General features: G+C 53.4%; 2 protein-coding genes across 26 annotated transcripts; both read left to right on the top strand.

The window, feature by feature from the left end:
- The first annotated feature begins 791 nt into the window (after positions 1-791).
- ATOSB (atos homolog B) lies at positions 792-13,046 on the top strand. 24 transcript variants are annotated; one of them, XM_063713866.1, is made up of 10 exons: positions 800-897; positions 8,438-8,581; positions 8,827-9,493; positions 9,608-9,795; positions 10,277-10,335; positions 10,525-10,630; positions 10,755-10,913; positions 11,156-11,224; positions 11,308-11,483; positions 11,788-13,046. In XM_063713866.1, the coding sequence occupies exons 3-10, from the start codon at positions 8,902-8,904 to the stop codon at positions 11,939-11,941; spliced, it is 1,503 nt and encodes a 500-aa protein (XP_063569936.1). In that variant the 5' UTR covers positions 800-897; positions 8,438-8,581; positions 8,827-8,901; the 3' UTR covers positions 11,942-13,046.
- A 909-nt stretch (positions 13,047-13,955) lies between these two features.
- Positions 13,956-17,278, top strand: STOML2 (stomatin like 2). Of its 2 annotated transcripts, XM_002819653.5 has the most exons (10): positions 13,957-14,110; positions 14,341-14,478; positions 14,976-15,075; positions 15,208-15,266; positions 15,359-15,460; positions 15,610-15,744; positions 15,891-16,035; positions 16,159-16,238; positions 16,444-16,572; positions 16,997-17,278. In XM_002819653.5, the coding sequence occupies exons 1-10, from the start codon at positions 14,066-14,068 to the stop codon at positions 17,132-17,134; spliced, it is 1,071 nt and encodes a 356-aa protein (XP_002819699.1). In that variant the 5' UTR covers positions 13,957-14,065; the 3' UTR covers positions 17,135-17,278. The 2 variants fall into 2 exon arrangements, with proteins under 2 accessions (XP_054376956.1, XP_002819699.1); XM_054520981.2 differs by lacking the exon at positions 15,610-15,744 and having other exon boundaries at positions 13,956-14,110.
- Positions 17,279-20,525: the final 3,247 nt, after the last annotated feature.

Consider the following 20,525-nt stretch of genomic DNA (forward strand, 5'->3'; position numbering starts at 1 on the left):
CCGTCTCAAAAAAAAATAAAAAAGAATGTGACTTTTGTAGAACTTGATCAAATCAGACCCAAACGGTCCGCTCCTCGGAGAGGCCACAGATTGGCGCTGAGCTGGGCTCTCAGTTCTGCAAGTGTCCTGTGCTGCCATCTACCGGTGTCTGGGAAGCGTCGCCCTCCCTTATTGTATCTCCTGGGGAGAAGTTGGGGAGAAGAGACTCAAGCGCCACTTAAATTGCAGAACATATGTTAACTGTCATGCAGTTCATTAGACACCTGTACAAGGGAAAGGCCTCACTTTTCTCCAGCAATTGCAGGCCCTCCTAACTCCATATCAACACTCATCTCGTAAAATTCACAGATCTCGCTGACCTGCCTCAGTAGGTACAGATCTGACTCCTACTCTCCATCCCATCCCAGAACCCACACCCGCCTGCACAGCGTAGGCTTCAGAAACTGCTCAGCTTCGCAAACCTGAACCCCACCGCCCAGATTCCCTCATTTTCACAGACCCCTGAGATTCCTTGCACTACCTTGCAATCCCTACGGACCTCCCCTATTAGCGCAAATGCACGCGCCCACCCAGACATCCCTACAAAGAGGTTCGAGTTCCGGCGGCAGCTCACACCGGTGCGAAAGCAGCGAGACAGCCCCAACCCGGCTCAGAGCCCTCAGGCTGGTGACTTTGGCCCTGGCTCCATCTCCCCACCTCCGCCCTGATCCGCTCCGCTCAGGCTAGCAGCCTGCCGGCCGAGGCCCCGCCCCTCTAGACCTGTCATCACAGAAGCCGCACGTGGCCGGGGTGGGACCTCAGGCGACCTGCGGCCATCACTTTGTCTCCTCCTTCATCCATTGGGGCCGCCACCGCCAATCAGAGCCAGCAGATCCTGGTTGGAGTGCGACCGCCCGGGTGAGGCGTGAGGGAGAAGGGGCGGAAGGAGGAGGGGCTCTGAGATGGGAGGGGGATCGTGGTGGAAGGGGCCTGGCGCGACTTCTGCCAGGCTGGAATCCGAGGGGGCGGGTCCTAGTGAAAGGCGGAGAGACCGAGAGGAGGCGGGGATCGGGGGTGGGGCCTGGGAAAAGCTGAGGATCCTGGGGAAATGCAAAGAAAACGCGAAGGAGGTGCGGGGTCAGAAGGGGGCGGGGCCCGGGCTACAGGGGAGGAGCTCGAGAAATTAAACGAGGAAAGGGACAAGTCCGGAGAAGGTGGAAGGTGGGACAAGGGAGGGGGTGGGCCCGGGCGTTGCGGGGGCGGGGCTTGGACCGAAGGGGCGAGGTTTGCAGGCCGAGGCTACAGCTAGGGCTGCTCAGTAACTGCCCCAACCACTACCACGTCCCCAAGTGCAACGGGACCCACGGAACTACAGGTGTAGGGCAGGGTGAGCGTGGAAGAAGGGACGCGGATGGGGGTGCGCTTTGCAGACAATCTGGAGACTGCTGTGTGTTGAGGGAAGATACGAAGTCGCGGGAGCAGTTGGGGACTCAATGTGTGGGCAACAAGGTGCATTCTCCAGAGGCCTCTATGGGGGAAGGGCGGGAGCGCTTTGTTGTGGGGGGGTTGCGAGGTACACTGTGAGGGGGCTGTCTCTGTCTGATGTGGGGGGTTGCAGGAGGTACATGAGGGGCAGGGGACATGGAGGAGCTTTGAAGGAAGGGGGGGCTGTTTAATGGAGAAGGAGTGTAGCGGTGTCGGAGGGTCTGCGGGCACTATCTAGGCGAAGGGGTTGTAGGCCCCACTTGAGGCGGGAGAACAGAACCCCCAGTACTTTGACAAAATAACAGTTTAGGGCATTGTAGTAACTCCAGGAAGACACTTGTGTTCTGGGTTCTAAGAGTAAGGGTGTTGGGGTTAGTGGGGTGAAGAGGCCAATCTGTTGCACTCCTGTCTGCTCAGCTTTTAACTCCACCTTCTGGCCTGGGCACTCAGAGAGGAGTCAGACCCTGCTTGTCACTAGGGCTTGTGTGACTGTCTCCTCAGTCTATTTTGGATCTGTCCAGCTGAGACTGGGGTTTCTTCCCTAAGCTGAGGTCCCGGGGGACCCTTCCCCCACTGGGTTCCTGTCAACCCCCCATCCTAGTTCCTGTTCCTCCCAGAGCCGGCCTTGGTCTCTGTCTCCCCCCTCCCCCGCCCTGCCCTGCCCTTATGCTCTGGGTGTGCTCATTTCCCACTTCCTTCCTTGCCCCAGGGCCTGGCCTGGCCCTTGCCCATCTAGGAGCTGTGCCCTGCCCGGTACTTTGTACTCAATGACCAGAGACCCTGGTAACCAGCGGCAGGGCTCAGACCCCACCCCCACCACTATCACCCAGGTCTCTTGCATAGACCCCCAAGTGACTGGTAGCCACATTTAACCACTTGCCACAAACAGATTTTCCCCACCCTTATCCTTCTGGGTGGGGAACGCTAGGGCTTCTGTGGGAAGGGGGAAGTGGTGAGGAGTATTGAGGGTCTTCTGTCTGTTTTGAGAGGTGGGCCATGACTGTAAGCTGAACCCAGTAAGGGTTGTGAGGTTCCAGCCTCAGCTAGGGGAAGAAGAGGGAGTGGCTCCCCACACTCCAGGCTTGGAAGCACTATCAGAACCGACTAGGACCTAGTTCTCTTGAGGGCTCCTCTGCTTCCCTGAGGGGATTTGATGGAGTGCTAGAGTTCTTTTTGCCCCTGGGCTGGCTGGGAGAGGGTGGGAAAGGCTTGAGTTCCACACGGTGGCTGAATGAGTGTGACAGTGTTGCTAAAAGAGGCCCCAAGCCAGCCTCCTCACACAACCACCCAGGAGCTGAGAGACTGGCTGGGGAGGGGGGTGGGTCTGCTGAGGACAGACAAAGCCCTGGGGTAGGGTGGGGTAAAAAAGGGCAGGCTGAAGCCTTTTGAGGAGGAGCTGATTGCTATGGCAACACTGCTTCCCAGACAGTCTCTCAGAGAGGGCGGGCCTAGGGCAGACTCTCCAGCTTCCTCAGGACTGGGGCGGTTTGCGTGAGTGGGTGGGGCATGAAGAGAAAGGGCATCAGTTTGCTGTGCTGAGACTGGAGGATATAGCCTTTCTGCTTTGGTACAGGCAGCGGAGCATTCGAATGCCTGGAGCTATCCTCTGATATGCATATGAGTGAACAACAGTCATTAGAATTGCAGAGCTGCAGAGGCCCTCAGCAGTCATTGTTTATACAAACACCTCATTTTACAGGTTTGGAAATTTATGGCTAAAGAGACTGTGATTCCCCAGATGTCACAGTGAAAGGGCAGAAGATAGGATCCAGATCGCCTGATTGCTGTTCACTCAGCCCAGGGCCTGTTTTCTTCAGTCAATGTTTATTGAACATTGCCAGGGACTAATGTTGGCTCTGGGAATATGAGCATGAACGAAACAAAGTTGCTGCTCTCATGGAGCTTCCATTCTAGTAAGGAGAGAAAGAAATTGTGGAGGGGGAGGGGGAAGTCAAGTAGTGATAACCGCTATATAAAAAAAAAATAAAGCAGGGTAAATTTAGGGCAGGAAGGTAAGGCCTCTTTATTATTTATTTATTTATTTATTTATTTTATTTATTTATTTATTTTTGAGACGGAGTCTCACTCACTCTGTCGCCCAGGCTGGAGTGCAGTGGTGCGATCTCGGCTCACTGCAACCTCCGCCTCCTGGGTTCAAGTGATTCTCCTGCCTCAGCCTCCTGAATAGCTGGGATTACAGGTGCACGCCACCACACTCAGCTAATTTTTGTATTTTTAGTAGAGACGGGGTTTCACCATGTTAGTCAGGCTGGTCTCGAACTCCTGACCTTGTGATCCACCCACTTTGGCCTCCCAAAGTGCTGGGATTACAGGCGTGAGCCACCGTGCCTGGTGGTAAGTCCTCTTGGTTGTACCCTGCTGCTTTCCCAGGGTACACTGAGGCCTGGAACATCTTTGATCCTTCACCCTGAACTATTGTCCTGTGACCTTTGTAGGTAACCAAGGCCTGGCCTATGGTAGTGGCAGAAAGATAGAATAAGGTGGGGTTGCTAAGGGATTATTTTTTTCCTACAGTGTTCTATGTCTCTGTTTTCCTAGTAAGTTTTTATTAAGGCAAGTAGGCTCTTACATTGATACACTGTAATTTTGACAAGGGTGTTGAAAATTTCCTTAATCCTGTTCCTTACACTAGGGAACCAGCAAGGAAGTCAGTCCAAGGGAACTGAGTTCTTATTCAGGGTTTTCCTCTTGAAATGGGTGGTCTAGGGTGAGGTAAGGAGAAGGGAGCTTAGAGGGACTGTTACTTGCTTGTGTCTCCCAAGTCTAGGACTGAGGGACTAGGGGGAAGAGGAAGGAGCCTCTTTTTACTATCTAGTGATATAACCTCAGGGCCCTGGGGGATCCACAACACAGGCAAGGCAGAAACAAGGACCTTGGGCTCTCTGTGGCCTCTAAACTGTAGAAGAATGGACTTTCCCTCTTTGGCTCTGGTGTTTGCCTCCTGCTTCTGTGAAGGACCGGGAGAAAAAGCCTCCTAAGTCCCAAATTGTCCGACTTGCTGACAAGTGCAGAGGGCAGGGTAGACAGGACCATTGATTTTCTTAGGTTACCTCTAGAGTACCCTCTAGAAAGTGTCTTTGAATGCTAAATCCTTGCAAAGGTTTCCATCCTGGTCATTTGAAGAATAGGAGGACAAGGGTTAGGGATGCCGGTTCTGCTGCCATTTGATTTGACTGGGTCTGAACTGGGCTGGGGCCCAGTGACTCAGTGGGAGGGTGGATAGTTTTGAGGGAGCTGTGAGTCATGGGGTTGAGCTCCATCACAAGAGTTGGGCTCATTTCCCCCATTCTGGGCAGAAGCCCTCCTATCCCGCTTCCCTGTATGCTCCGTCTCCTTGAACATGGGCCTGTGAGTAGAAAGAGTGCTGGCAGAAGGGATGGGACAGCCTGATCTCAGAAAGGGAGTTCAGAGGCACAAAGAATAATGCTGGTCCCTGAAATTAAAATGTATCCGTATCTTAGGAATCCGTGGGGCTCCTCTAAAGAAGGCAAAAGAACATCAATTTAAGAGTAAGAGAGGGAAAAGTACCACTTCTTAGCATTGAAGGAGATAGGGTCCCACCTCAGGCCTTTTTCTTCTCTGGCGTGGAGGAAGCTTCCTGGGCTTCACTAGTTCTCCAGCTCTGAAGCTTTGGTTTGGAAGGTGGGGAAAGACAAATGGGAGTGAGGTATTTGGGGTCTGAGGTCTGGTATAGACAGCGGGCGGACTTTGAGGGTTGTCAAACCGTATCTTTAAAGCCCTCGGGCTTCCTATTAATCGGCCTGGAAGGAGGATGGGCGGGGGAGTAGGGTGGAGGGGTAAGATGTGGAAGGCCTACGCCTTTGAAAGGGTTAAATGGCAGGGCAGGGTGTTGCTTTGGACTCCGGCAGCTGTCGGGTTAAGGAGAAGGGCGGAGCGACCTTGGGTAGGCCTACCCCCTTATGGACCAATAGGCGTGTGCCTCTTGGAGGGGGCGTGCCTCGCACTTGAGGTCGCGGGGAGGCTGGCTTCTTATGGACCAATGAGCATGGCCGCTTTCCAGGGAGGGCGTAGCCTGAGGGGGGCGTGGCGGCCGTGGCCGCCGCGGCGCGGGTGGTGGGGCGCTGGGCGGGGCGGGCGGCCCCATCAGCTGGTAGGAAATGGCCTGTGAGTCAGAGGGGCAGCGGAGTCGGCGGCGCGGAGCCGGGGCGGCCCCGGGGAGGGACCGTCGCAGGGAGGGGCGCGGCAGCGGCTGGGGGGCTGCGGGCGCCAGGGCCCGCTAGTGTTGCACACGAAGCTGAACAGCGAAGAGCCTAGCAGAGCAGGGCTCAGCTTGAGCCACCCTTTGTCTGGGTTGGGGGCCCGTGGCAGGGAGGACCGGGGATCCAAGGGGAGGGACCGGGACGGGACGGAAGGGCCCGGAGCAGCGGCCACCTCCGCGGAGCCAATTTGGGAGCGGGGTGAGTGTGCTAGAGGGAAAGAGCAAATCTCCGAAGCTCCACTATAGTATGGGGCCTGTCCCAGGTTGTGGGGAGGAGAGGAGTGAGAAAGGACCTGGGAGGCTGCGCAGGGGCTAAGGGATCGTCCAGAACAAGGAGTCCAGGAGTCAGGTGAGTCTGCCCGGCTTAGTTTAGAGAGGCTGCTAAGGTCTGCTCTCTCCCCTCTGAAGGTAGAGGGCTCTAGGCTGGGGGCCGAGGGGTTGGTAAGAGAGAAGAGGTCGACCTTCCTACCCACAGTGGTGGTCCGTGGGAACAGTCCCCCTAGCTTGTGTGGATGTATGTAGGGACGAAATAGAGAGCAGCTGGCAGCAGTTCTCTCTGCACAGGATGAGGGTGGAAAGCACATGGATAGGAATTCATCCTGTCACTCTCCTTGATCATGGTAGAAATGGAAATCTTTAATACTGAAGGGAAGGGGAGAATGAGCCTCGAAGCTGATACCTATACCAATACCCACCTCACCCACCTCCCAGGCCTCAAAAGTGTCTAAAGGTACAGATGTATTCTGGGACTTGTTGTTTTTGCTGGCCTTGCTCCCTTGGCATGTTGGGAGCTGTAGTCCTTGCCAGCCACAGCCTGGCACAGCTGTTTGATGCCAGCTGCTGCCCACCCCCTGCACGAAGAGTGAGGCTTGGCCTACTCTACCCTGCCCCCCTCCCCGGCAGTCCTGCCCCATGAGTCAGCTTGAAGCCATGGTCTAGAGCCAGACTGGCTGGGTGGCAGGGGAGTGAATCTAAGAGCGTCTTGTTGACAGGGTGGGAACTGAGAGGGCTCTGGGGTTAATGAGCAGATGCCAGGTATGCTGGGGTCAAGTAGGGCATCATGTCATCCCCTGGCTTCCCCAGGGCAAGGGGTCAAGAGGGCAACTGGGATGACCTGGAAGTGGTGGTGCTAAGGAAAAGGCCCCTCCTGAATCTGTGTGGCTTGGGTGGAGGAAAGAAGGGTAGAAATTAGTGCAGGTTGTACCTTCTGACAAGGTTGGTTGCAGGTAGGATAATGCCAGTTGCCATTGGTGTTCTGCCCTTTCCAGCCATCCCGCCCACCACAGGGAACCAGGATTTTCTTAGGGATCCCGATTCTTAGGAGAATTTGGTGAAATGGGATAGTGGGGTACAATGATGGGAACTTGGTGTAGGAGAGCTTTTCAGTCCCTGGGTACAAATCTCTCCTTTCTGCCTGCTCCCCACCCCCACCTCTGTTCCTGATTCTCCCTTGTACAATTAATCTCTCTGCTTCTCTCATCTGGGAAATTTTTCTCTCCACTGTCAGGACTGCTGCCCAGATCTCTGGGACTTGTATTCTACTTTTTTTGAGCCCTGCTGTGTGCTTACCCCTGTACTTGGGGTTGGATGGAGGGGTGGGACACAGATCTGTCCTCAGGAACTCTACGGTCAGTCTAGAAGATGCCTTACTCACGGAGTAAGCAGAACTGTTAGTGAGCTTACAGGAAGTAGTAACACTGCCATAGGTGAGGTCTCAGAGAAGGGAGAGATGCTTATGGTCTGGGGTGGACAGAGCAGACTTTCTGGAAGAGATGGCATTTGACCTATCCAAGGAGGAAGAGTCTTGGGTAGGCATTCAAAGGGCACTCCTTGAAGGGGAAAGGGCACTGTGAATGTCAGACAGCAAAGGAGAAGGCTGACCCTGGGGGCAGTTGGCTTTCAACTTGACATTCTCCTCACCCTAGTATGGGCTGGAATAGTTAGTGAAGACCATCTTATGCACCAGTGGTTTGGGGTTTTGGTGTTGGGTGTGTGAGCACTGGGGGAGGGGCATGGAGAGGTACTCCCTAGTTGCTTCCAGCTGACTGACTGCTGCGGCCTTATCTCTAGTTTGCAGGGCCTTGCAGGAGGGCCCTGGAAAGTGCCTTCTGGCAGTGACCCCTTCCCCTTCCCCTTCTTGTTTTTGGTCGGATTTGTTGCCTCTTGTTAAAGAGACAGGCTGCTGGAGGCAATTTGGAGTTCAGGGCTGAAGGGCCAGCTCTGAGCTGACTTGAGGTTTGTACCTCTGAGGACCGCTGATGGGGTGTAACTGTGTGTGAGACCTCTGCCCTTAGTGCCCTAGGATGGCACTTGTCCCTTTGGAGATAGACATATAAGAAGGAGTTGTGCAATTTGGTGGCTTTGAGTAAGAGAGCTGAATTCTTCCCCTGGCCACCTCTCAGCTGGCATGGTCTGTCTCTTGGATTTTGGGGGTCTCTCATCCCTTCCTCCATGTAGGGCAGGAGTCCTCAAATGGTGGCCCTGACAAGTAGTTATTCTACCTCAACTCACTTGTCACATCCTTATACTGAGCCAAGACCTGCCTCTTTGACTCCTCAGGTAGCCCAACTCTGCCATCTGGGCCTTGGACCCCAAGCCTACCCTTTCTGTTCCTGAAGAGCCTCTCACATGGGAGAAGGATGTCCTGGAGTGTACTATATTAGCCTATAATTGGTGATGGGCCTTACCGCTGGCTCCAGTGATCCTGGCTTATGTCTGTTCTTCTCTCCTCAGGGTCCTGCTGAGCTCAGGAGCTGCACGGAATGGTGGCAGTCACCTTGCCAGTGCAGCAGGCATGGATCAGACTGCAAGCTAGGGGCACAAGGCATCAGTTGGGAAGAGGGGACGCACAGCTAGGCTTGAGGCCTCTTCATCGGGGTAAGTACCAGGGAGAAGGAGGGGGAGGTGCGTCCAGTAAGAAGCCTGAGCTAAACCTGTCACCCTCTCAGGAGTTCTGAGAGTGGTCTCTATATTCCATTAGTCCATCCAGGGATTTGTATACATTCATCCCTGGGAACCCATCAAAGTCACCCCTTTAGGCAAGGAGAGGGTCTGAAACTCAGCTGGAAGGAAGAAGACTCATTGATTCCCCTGACCACCTTTTCTTCTCTTCTCTTACACAGATGTCCCCAGGCCCCCCAGCCCAGGCCCAGCATAAAGGCCGTGTTGGGGGGCCCCCCTGACCCAAGGGGGGCTTCATGCGCCACGTGCAGGCGGAGCCGTCTCCATCCTCAGAGCCGGAGGCTGGCCCTTCACAGCCTCCAGTCAGGCAGGGGGCCCTCCAGGGTGGCCTGCTCATGGGCTACAGCCCAGCAGGGGGGGCGACATCCCCCGGGGTCTACCAGGTATCCATCTTTTCCCCTCCGGCTGGTACCTCTGAGCCTCACAGGGCCCTGAAACGACAAGCCCCACCCACTGAGGGTCCCCGGGAGCTGAAGAGAGGCCCTGGGCTGGGGGCCAGAGAGGGACTACCCCCTGAAGAACCATCTACTGTGGGGCTCTTGGGCCCAGAGGGACTGGGGCTGGGACTAGGTGTGGCCAGCCAGCATTTCTCCCACCGTGGCCTCTGTGTTGTGGAACAGAGAAGTAGTGTCACCTCATCTTGGACTTCAGGGGCCTGGAGTCCCCCTTGCCCCCCATCAAATGCTTCCTGCAATACTTTGCACACCAGAGACTGGGCGTCCCCAGATCCAGGGGGACAGGGGTCCCTGGGGGAGTCCCCAGGGCCAGCCCCTCCAGGCCAGCTGCACACACTTGACACTGATTTGCACAGTCTTGCACAAATAGGGGGTAAGAGCCCAGTGGCTGGGGTGGGCAATGGGGGTAGCCTCTGGCCTAGGGAGTCCCCTGGCACTGCCAATGGGCACAGTCCCGAGCACACACCCCCTGGCCCTGGACCTCCAGGCCCCTGCCCCACCAAGCGAAGGCTGCTTCCTGCTGGAGAAGCCCCAGATGTCAGCTCTGAGGAAGAGGGGCCAGCCCCTCGGAGGCGCCGGGGATCCCTGGGCCACCCTACTGCTGCCAACAGTTCTGATGCCAAAGCCACACCCTTCTGGAGCCACCTGCTGCCTGGACCCAAAGAGCCTGTTTTGGTAAGCCAATACAAGACCTCATTTACTCTTTTTTTTACTTTTTTTTTTTTTTTTTGAGATGGGATCTCACTCCATCACTGCTGGAGTGCAGTGGCACAATCTCAGCTGACTGCAACCTCCTCCTCCCAGGCTCAAGTGATCTTCCAACCTCAGCCTCCCGAGTATCTGGGACCACAGGCACATGACATTGCACCCAGCTAATTTTTGGTATTTTTGGTAGAAATGGGGTTTCGCCATGTTGCCCAGGCTGGTCTCGAACTCCTGAGCTCAAATGATCGACCCACCTTGGCCTTCTAAAGTGTTGTGATTACAGGCGTGAGCCACTGCGCCTGTCCTTCATGTACTCTTAAGTGGATATTTGTGTGGGTAAAGGTGGGGGCCTGGGGGGCGGGGTGTTCCTTTGAGAGTTTGTGATGAGCTTCTGCCCCAAAACATACGTGGCCTTCACCTTGTCTCTTTTCCCAATCATTTCTCTCCGTAGGACCCAACAGACTGTGGTCCCATGGGGCGGAGGCTGAAAGGAGCCCGTCGCCTGAAGCTGTAAGTGACCAGATTTTTCCTCTACCCTGTCCCTGAGAATGGGGGCAGAAGTCTGTAATCTTTCCAGCATCCGAGTAGGGGACCCCAGGGCAGATGCCCTACATAGTGGCAGAGGGTGGAGTCCAAGGGCATAAGCAGGAATCCCCGAATACCTCAAGCCAACCCCCTGTGTTTCCCTTCCTCTACCAGGAGCCCCCTTCGAAGCCTCCGGAAGGGGCCAGGCCTGCTGAGCCCCCCCAGTGCCTCCCCTGTTCCTACCCCTGCTGTCAGCCGTACCCTGCTGGGCAGCTTTGAGGTAGCTCCCGTTGGGGTTTGTGATTGCCGGGGTCCTGGGAGAGGTGGGATGGTGGAATGCGGCTTGGATGGATAAGGAAAAGAATTGGCATCTCTCTCATGTGTTTTCCCTACCCTAATCCCAGGAATCATTGCTGCGAGGACGTTTTGCACCATCTGGCCACATTGAGGGCTTCACAGCAGAAATTGGAGCTAGTGGGTCATACTGCCCCCAGCATGTCACGCTGCCTGTCACTGTCACATTCTTTGATGTTTCTGAGCAAAATGCCCCGGCTCCCTTCCTGGTATGCCTTGACTCCAACCCCAAAGTCAGCTCATCAGGAGGATGAGGATTTGGGGGCGGGGCCGAGGGCAAGAGGTATTTCTTACTTATTCCTCACCTAGGAGTGAGTCAGGGCCAGGTGAGGAGAACTCTAGTGTAGGGCAGGGGCAGGTTCAGGGTGAGAGCTTGTGGAGAGGGACATGTATTTAGGGCCCGGGGTTTTCCTAGTCCCCACCTTGACTGATGGCTCCCTGGCCTTCCCAGGGCATCGTGGATCTGAACCCCTTGGGGAGGAAGGGTTACAGCGTGCCCAAGGTGGGCACCATCCAAGTGGTGAGTTTGCCCTGAGGGAGTGGGAATGGGGAGAGAGGAAAGCAGCCCTCAGGCCCTACCAACCTTGACTGTCCTGTCCCTAGACCTTATTTAACCCCAACCAGACTGTGGTAAAGATGTTCCTCGTGACCTTTGACTTCTCGGACATGCCTGCCGCCCACATGACCTTCCTGCGCCATCGCCTCTTTTTGGTGCCTGTGGGTGAGGAGGGAAATGCTAACCCCACCCACCGCCTCCTCTGCTACTTGCTGCACCTCAGGTGAGGAGAGGGCCCAGGGACGGCCGGGGAGGCCCAGGTATCCCTTCCCTGAAGAGGATCTCTCCTTGCTTCGATACTGTCTGGATTCTTGCTTAGTTTATTTTTAAATTTTTATGTATGTATGTATGTATATATGTATGCATTTATTTATTTTTAGAGACGAGGTCTCGCTGTGTTGCTTAGGCTGGTCTCCGACTCCTGGGCTCAAGCAGTCCTCCCACCTGGGTCTCCCAAAGCACTGGAATTACAGGCATGAGCCACTGAACCCAGCCTGGATTCTTACGTTGATCACATTGTCCTCCAGGTTCCGGAGCTCCCGCTCAGGCCGCTTAAGCCTGCATGGAGATATCCGCCTGCTTTTTTCCCGCCGGAGCCTGGAGCTGGACACAGGGCTCCCCTACGAACTGCAGGCTGTGACCGAGGCCCCTCATAATCCACGTTATTCACCTTTGCCCTGATTGCCAGCACTCTGAACCCATGCGGGCTAATGACCTGCCCATCCTGCTCCATCTTAGAGAACATATATGGAGAGACAGCAAGAGACCCTTCAGGCTTGAATTAAAGCCCTCACCATGCTCACGCCCAAATGGATTATTTGGGTGTTTAAAGCTTCTGATCCTTACTACACCCTGCCCTACTTCGGGTACTCCATGTGCCTGTCCCCTCCCTTGGCTTTCCCAAGGCCAGCTTAGGTAGTAGGGAGGAACCGGAGCTACCCTGAGATTGTCTCTAGTTCCCAGGCAAGTTATGCCAGCGTTGCCTCCCTGTCCTGGGCAGGGGCCACTTATTATTTTATTTATTTTTAATTTATAATTTATTCAAATTGGATTGCCTTGGTAACCTCCCACACCTGATAATTGGCATCACTCCTCCCCGCTTCCCACTCTCAGATATTGCTCCAACCTCAGGAGTTGAAGAGGCTTATGCGGGGGGCAGGAGGAGAACTGCTCTCCCTCAGCTGAGGGAAGAGGGGCTATTCCAGAGGGACTGAGTCAGTAGCCAAAGACTCAGCTTCCCCTGTCCATCCCCTAGTCCCTTCACTTCCCCTACCCTCTGACCTATCTCTGAAAGCCAAGTTATGCATATGTGTGTGTGCACAAGCTTGTCTTTGTGTGGTATGTGTGTGTGAGAGAGTGTGCATGTATGCACACACACAGGGGTTAACCACCCCTCACCTAGGGCTCCAGACTCCAGTTGTCCCTCTCCTCCTACCTATGTCTCCTTGCTTTGGGGTCCTGACTGAAGAAGGTGTCCAGGGGGCAGAGTCAGGGCCAAGCACTGGGGTGCCTCCTCTCACCTGGCCAGACTCTGACCCACCTACCTCAGCTGGGGTGAGGGGCACCCCTCAAACTCAGTCATGTGGTTCCAAACTACCCCATTCCCCACTCCAGACTCTGACCCAGCCTCAGTCCTGACTCCTGGGGCTGGGCTGAGGGGAACAAGCATTTGCTGAAACTTGAAAAAACAAAGCAAATCAAAAACAGGAAAAAATTGTACCTGGTACTTTTTTTTAGAAAAAAAAGATTAAAAAAGAAAGAATAAATTCTTGTTTGGAAACTTGAACTAAGCTCTACTTTTGTTGTTGTTGGGGAGAGGGTGTGAAGGGGGATGGAGGGCCTTCCTGGAGCTGGGACTCAGCCCTTTCTACCAGAGAGGCAACAGGCCTGGGCCCATGAGGTCTTAGGCTAGTCCCTGCTGATTCCTGGGGCCCGGTTTTTCTCCTTTCGGAGGGGTTGGTGGGTAAAGTTCAGCCGTAGAAGCTGAACTCTGAATTGTAGATCAGGATTCTAATACTGGTTCTGTTAACGACTTTAGCCCCTCAGAACTTCAGTGCCCTCATATGTAAAATGGAGGTGACTACGGAGGTCTCTTGACTACCAGAGCATTAGGGATGTGCGCAGGGTGACATGCTCCAGACAAGGTTGAACGTTGAGGCTGTTTGCTGGACTCTGTATTTAAGACCAGGCATAACAAACCTTGCTTGGGAAGACAGGGAAGGAGCTCTAGCGTCTTTGAGGAAAGAGGGGAGGGGAAAATCTCGGCCCAATCGCCAGGCAATGTTAGGCCCAGTTTCCATGGCAACGGGATTGGGGTCAGTCCCCAGTGGGAGTCCTGGGCACAACACAGCGGGACTACCAGAGAATATCACTATGGCAACCATGGCAACGAGTCAGCTCCAATCCACTAGTCGCTATGGTGACAGATGGGGGCGATTCTACGCTCTGGTGGGCAAACTGAGTCTCGGGTGAGGGCGAATAATTCAGTGCGTGGTGTCTGAGTGATAATGCACGCGAAAAATAGCCTCCATTTTGGCCATCAGGCCGGGGATCTCCGGCGTGAACAGCTAAACCCAGAACAACCGCAGCCTTCGCCCTTCTCTAGAAGGTCTGCGTTTCCCAGGGAACAACTTGATGCGCCGTTCGACCAAGTAACGCTGATTGGGTGAGTGTTGAAGGCGGGGACGGAACGGCCGGAAGTACATCCGGGGGAGCGGAACTGCAAGAGGAAAGGCTCGGGTAGGCTTCTGGGAGCGACCGCTCCGCTCGTCTCGTTGGTTCCGGAGGTCGCTGCGGCCGTGGGAAATGCTGGCGCGCGCGGCGCGGGGCACTGGGGCCCTTTTGCTGAGGGTGAGAGCGAGACAACCTTTCCAGAGGGTCGGGACAGAGATTACCTGGGTTCTCCTTTGGAAAAGAGCGAAATTCCAACTTTTGAAGAGGACTGGGGTCAGAGGTCATGGTCCCCATGTGATTCTCTCTCCGAGGATCCTGAGGGTCGTGGTTTATGGAGATGCCTTCAGGACCGAGGGGCGGCGTGTCTGGCCAGATGGGATCTCTGCTCACCCTCTTCTTTCCTTCAGGGCTCTCTACTGGCTTCTGGTCGCGCTCCGCGCCGCGCCTCCTCTGGATTGCCCCGAAACACCGTGGTACTGTTCGTGCCGCAGCAGGAGGCCTGGGTGGTGGAGCGAATGGGCCGATTCCACCGGATCCTGGAGCCTGTGAGAAACCTCTTCTGCCCACCCTGGGCCAGCCAGATAGATGACCAATCCCTCACGACATGGAATGTCGGGAGGACCTCCTTTCGGCCTGCCCGCACTGTTAGCTCCCGACGCTGTAGGCCAGACCTGACAGGGCCCAGGCTGCTGACCATCATCCCCATGTTACCACCTTTTCCTCTGCATCTCACAGGCCCCATTCTTGGGAACCTCCCCTGCCTACTCTCTCAGCTCTGCTTCTCAGTCTGCGTAGAGATGGCTCTTCTGCTGGCTCCGATTCTCATGACTCTCCCCTCCATTCAGGGGCCTAGTCTTGCATTCCTGTTCTCTTGGGTTTTCTTACCAGTGACACCTCAGCCTTCTGAGGACTTATTTCTTGGTAGGAGCTGCTGCTTTTCTGGGCATGTTCCATGTGTTGACTCCCTACATACTCCAGGACTAGCTTAGGTCCCAACCCAATAGTTCCCAGCCTTCTGAGGACCCATGACTCCTCTTCCCAGGGTTTGAACATCCTCATCCCTGTGTTAGACCGGATCCGATATGTGCAGAGTCTCAAGGAAATTGTCATCAACGTGCCTGAGCAGTCGGCTGTGACTCTCGGTGAGGGGTTCAGGGTGACATGGGTGCTCTGAGGCTATTAGGATGTGGTTGCTGTAGATCCAGAGCTTAGTAGAAAGAACTGGTTGGGACCTAGAGGCCTGACTTTCCTCATTTTCTCTCCTGGTTCTACAGACAATGTAACTCTGCAAATCGATGGAGTCCTTTACCTGCGCATCATGGACCCTTACAAGGTATCTGTCCCCTACTTTATCCAGCCTTTTCAGTTGCCCTCTTCACTAAAATCTTGTGCCGAAGCTTCTTACACTATCCGTGTCCATCTCAGGCAAGCTATGGTGTGGAGGACCCTGAGTATGCTGTCACCCAGCTAGCTCAAACAACCATGAGATCAGAGCTCGGCAAACTCTCTCTGGACAAAGTCTTCCGGGTAAGCAGATCTGAGCCAGAGTTAGGGTTTGAAGACACAAACCTGATGCTCTTAATCTTTTCTGAAGGTCAAGATCAGTCCCAGGCCCTTCTCAGTGTAGGCCCTTGATAGGTAGGTTGAGGCTGTGGGGCTTACACCTCTTTTTCCAGGAACGGGAGTCCCTGAATGCCAGCATTGTGGATGCCATCAACCAAGCTGCTGACTGCTGGGGTATCCGCTGCCTCCGTTATGAGATCAAGGATATCCATGTGCCACCCCGGGTGAAAGAGTCTATGCAGATGCAGGTGGGGGCCAAGGAGGGGTGGGAAAAGGACCTCAGGGTACTCCAGTCCCAGGAAGATCCAGACTTCTCTCCTGTTGTGATGGGTAGAGTTGCATGTCTATATGAGTTTCCCTTGGCTTGTTGATTGGGATTGTTGTGGGCTTCCAGGTGGAGGCAGAGCGGCGGAAACGGGCCACAGTTCTAGAGTCTGAGGGGACCCGAGAGTCGGCCATCAATGTGGCAGAAGGGAAGAAACAGGCCCAGATCCTGGCCTCCGAAGCAGAAAAGGCTGAACAGATAAATCAGGCAGCAGGTCAGGAGAGGGTAGAGGCTGAGGGAGGAGCAAGGCATGGGCCTTTGAAGATTGGTGCTGGGGCAGGATCTTTGGGGTACTTTGACTTCATGGGTCAAGCAAGCTCTGTCCCTTCTCTTGCAGGAGAGGCCAGTGCAGTTCTGGCGAAGGCCAAGGCTAAAGCTGAAGCTATTCGAATCCTGGCTGCAGCTCTGACACAACATGTGAGAGGCTCCTGGGTGGGAATGGGGACAGGAATTGACAGTGGAAGGGGTTCTCTTATCTACGCTTGAGGAGAATTCCGCCTCTGTGGGCTCTGTTGAGCCAGATTACATGGTCCTTTTTATTGTGAACTGCTTTCCTCATTCCCCATCCACCCCTTCTTCTCCGTATCTGTGATCTCTGATTTTTATCCCCCTGTGATCACAGAATGGAGATGCAGCAGCTTCACTAACTGTGGCCGAGCAGTACGTCAGCGCGTTCTCCAAACTGGCCAAGGACTCCAACACTATCCTACTGCCCTCCAATCCTGGCGATGTCACCAGCATGGTGGCTCAGGTTAGAGCTCTCTGAGGACCCAGCACAGAACACTGGTGCCAGAGACCAAACTGAGACCCCACCACCATCATCAACACTTACATACCATAAAGGTCTTCAGAGTGCCTTGGCCCTAGACCTCCCTTCATTGTTTGTAGAGAAGGAATCTCAGAATGAAACATCTCCACTCAGTCCTGCAAATATGGAAGTTCTTGAGATACCTTTTTTTGGTAGATACTTGTGCTGGTATTCTGAGAGTCAGTTTACTCTGATGGGTTGCAAGATTCCTAAAATCAACTCCAGAGCTTACAAGACAGGTTTGAGGAGGGAGAAAGGAAAACCAACTTACTGGCCCCCATGCCATCTTTTCCCGTTTAGCCATTGGTAGGCTGGGCTGTGCCTCTGTCAAGTGTCCTCATGGTATTCTCTCTGTTCCTCTCCTCAGGCTATGGGTGTATATGGAGCCCTCACCAAAGCCCCAGTGCCAGGGACTCCAGACTCGCTCTCCAGTGGGAGCAGCAGAGATGTCCAGGGTACAGATGCAAGTCTTGATGAGGAACTTGATCGAGTCAAGATGAGTTAGTGGAGCTGGGCTTGGCCAGGGAGTCTGGGGACAAGGAAGCAGATTTTCCTGATTCTGGCTCTAGCTTCCCTGCCAAGATTTTGGTTTTTATTTTTTTATTTGAACTTCAGTCATGTAATAAACTCACCAGTGGCAAACCAGAAACTGTCCTCTTTGATTGGGGAATGAAGTTGGGAAAGTCACTAGCATTTTCCTTGGATCCAGTCCTGTCAGCATGATGCCTCCATGGATAAGAGTGAACTTCTTGTAAAGTAAAACTATCATTTTTGTCTTCAAGAGAAACTGTGGGATAGGGTGGAAGAGTTAAACCATATGTTCACTGAACTGCTGGCTGGGAAGTGAAGTCCCCTTCCTGCTAAGTGTGGGGCTGTGTGTTTGAGGCAGGTGTTTGGGGGTTTTTTCATGGGAAAGAAGTACTTTCATGAGAAAGTACTACTCTGTGCTGGCATACTTAAAGGGTTTTCAGGGACTAAGGGTGCTCTTCATTCATTTATTCAAAAACATTGAATGTCTATCAAGTGCCAAGCTCATTACTAGACACTGGATTACAAAAATACCTGAAACCCAGTGGTCCCTGCTTTCACAGAATACAAGGTCAGGTAGGGAAGACAGACAGGAAGCAGACAGTGATAGAAAGTGATAAATGTGGCCTGGCGTGGTGGCTCAACACCTGTAATCCCAGCACTTTGGGAGGCCGAGGTGGGCGGATCATGAGGTCAGGAGATTGAGACCATCCTGGCCAACATGGTGAAACCCCGTCTACCAAAAATACAAAAATTAGCTGGGCGTGGTAGCATGTGCCGGTAGTCCCAGTTGCTTGGGAGGCTGAGGCAGGAGAATTGCATGAACCTGGGAGGTGGAGGCTACAGTGAGCCGAGATCACGCCATTGCACTCCAGGCTGGCAACAGTGAGACTCTCTCTTTCTTAAAAAAAAAAAAAAAAAAAAGTGATAAATGCTATGGTAGAGGAAAGTTCTGGCTGAGGGATCTTGGTGGGAGGAGCATATCAGCTTATGAGTAGCAGCGTTGCTGACTGCCACTGAACTCAGGCTGGAAAAGTTAGCAAGTTTTCACCAAGTCAGGTCCTGGACTAGAATAAACAAAGGCTCACTGCTTGAGAGAAGCTGGCTGAAGGGTGTAGTGTTAAGGGGGATGTGACTATATGGCAAGGGCCAAGTCACAAGGAGTGAGATTCTTGTTGAAGGGGTTGGACATTATCCTTAGGGTAATAGGGTTTTTTTGTTTGTTTGAGACAGCGTCTCCCTCTGTTGTCCAGGCTGGAGTGCGATGGCATGATCTCGGCTCACTGCAACCTCCACCTCCCAGGTTCAAGCAATTCTCCTGCCTCAGCCTCCTTAGTAGCTGGGATTACAGGCATGCGCCACCATACCTGGCTAATTTTTTTGTTTTTTGTAGAGACGGGGTTTCACCATGTTGGTCAGGCTGATCTCGAGCTCCAGACCTCGTGATCCGCCCGCCTGAGCCTCCCAAAGTGCTGGGATTACAGGCGTGAGCCACTGTGCCCGGCCTATGAAGAGTTTTTTTTCCTTTCCCATGAAGAATTTTAAGATAAAACATCACATTGGCCAGGCACGGTGACTCATACCTGTGATTCCAGCACTTTGGGAGGCTGAGGTGGGAGGATCACTTAAGCCCAGGAGTTGGAGACCAGCCTGGGCAACATGGTAAGACCCCATCTTTACAAAAAAGAAAAAAAGAACAGTAATCACATTAATGTTTTAGTCAGAGCTGTCTTGCTGCAATGTGGAGAAGGGATAGTAGGGAGAGATAGGAGGCTGGGAGGACAGTGAGAAGGCTGCCTCAGTGATCCTGGAGAAGGGATGAGGCCTGAACTGAGATAAGGGGCTATGGGGATGAAGGTGGAAGAATAACTAAACTTTTTTTTTAATTAACATATTCCTTTATTCGTTTGGTCAGTTTGTGAACCTCAAATATATGCTAGGTGCTGAGGATATCATAATGAAGAAAACAAAATTCCCTGACCTCAATGAGCTCACATTCTACTCGGAGCGGACAAGCCATAAATACGTGTAGAATTTCAGATGCTGATAAGTTGTGCTATGGAAGAAATTAAGGAAGTGAGAGGGGAAATTTTTCCAGGGGGTGTGGTGGTAGGAGGTGCTGTACTAGTAAAGTAGGTGATTCCAGGAAGCCTTGCTGATGTTACAGTTGAGCTTCAATATGAAGGTGATGGAGATCCATTTCAGCATCAGGAACTGAAGCTGACAGAGGAGATGGCAAATGCAAAGGTCCTGAGGCAGAACTGCTGTGGATGGAACAGAGTTAGGGAAGCAAAGAAGTGGCAGCTAGATGAATCAGAAGGGGAAGAGGCAGATAGTGTGCAGGGCCATGTAGAGCCAATGCAAGAACTTTTACTATGAGATGAGAAACCAGTGGACAGGTTTTGTTTCTTTTTGAGACAGAGTCTCGCTCTGTCGCCTAGGCTGGAGTGCAGTAGCACGATCTCAGCTCACTGTAGCCTCTGCCTCCTGGCTTCAAGCAATTCTCCAGTCTCAGCCTCCTCAGTAGCTGGGACTACAGGTACACATCACCACGCCTGGCTAAATTTTGTAATTTTTAGTAGAGTTGGGGTTTCACCATGTTGGCCAGGCCGGTCTCCAATTCCTGACTTCGAATGATTCTCCAGCCTCAGCCTCCCAAAGTGCTGGGCTTACAGGTGTGAGTCATCATGACTGGCTTTTTAAAAAATTTTTTTATTTTTTGTTTATTTTTATTTTTGAGGAGTCTTGCTCTGTCGCCCAGGCTGGAGTGCAGTGGTGCAATCTCGGCTCACTGCAACCTCCACCTCCCGGGGTCGAGTGATTCTCCTGCCTCAGCCTCCCAGGTATCTGGGATCACAGGCGCCCGCCACCACTCCCGGGTAACTTTTGTATTTTCAGTAGAGACGGCGTTTCGTCATATTGGCCGGGCTGGTCTTGAACTCCTGACCTTAGGTGATTCACCTGCCTTGACCTCCCAAAGTGCTGGGATTACAGGTGTGAGCCACTGGGCCCAGCCTCCCCTCCTCCACTCCGAAGGATTGTTTGCTCAATTATTCAGTCGTAAGATTCAGTTACAGGCTTTGAGAGGAGGAGTAATGAAATCTCAGTTGGACTCAGCTAAGCAAAAAGGGGAAAATAAGTATTATCTCCATTTTACAGATGAGGTAAATAATGACAATATGTGCGGCCAAGCTAGGATCCAAGTCAAGTTTGACTCCAGCAGCCGTGCTCTTAGTCGTAACCATGAATGGACAGTGGTTCCCTGAACTCTTCCTCCAGCTTGGTCCCCTGTCCCCCATTTTCAATTACTAAATATCCCATCAAACTGGGGCCAGCCCCACGCTCCCAGCCAAACTTCCACCGAGGTG

The sequence above is a fragment of the Pongo abelii genome, chromosome 13 (assembly GCF_028885655.2).
Source record: "Pongo abelii isolate AG06213 chromosome 13, NHGRI_mPonAbe1-v2.0_pri, whole genome shotgun sequence".
Taxonomy (NCBI): domain Eukaryota; kingdom Metazoa; phylum Chordata; class Mammalia; order Primates; family Hominidae; genus Pongo; species Pongo abelii.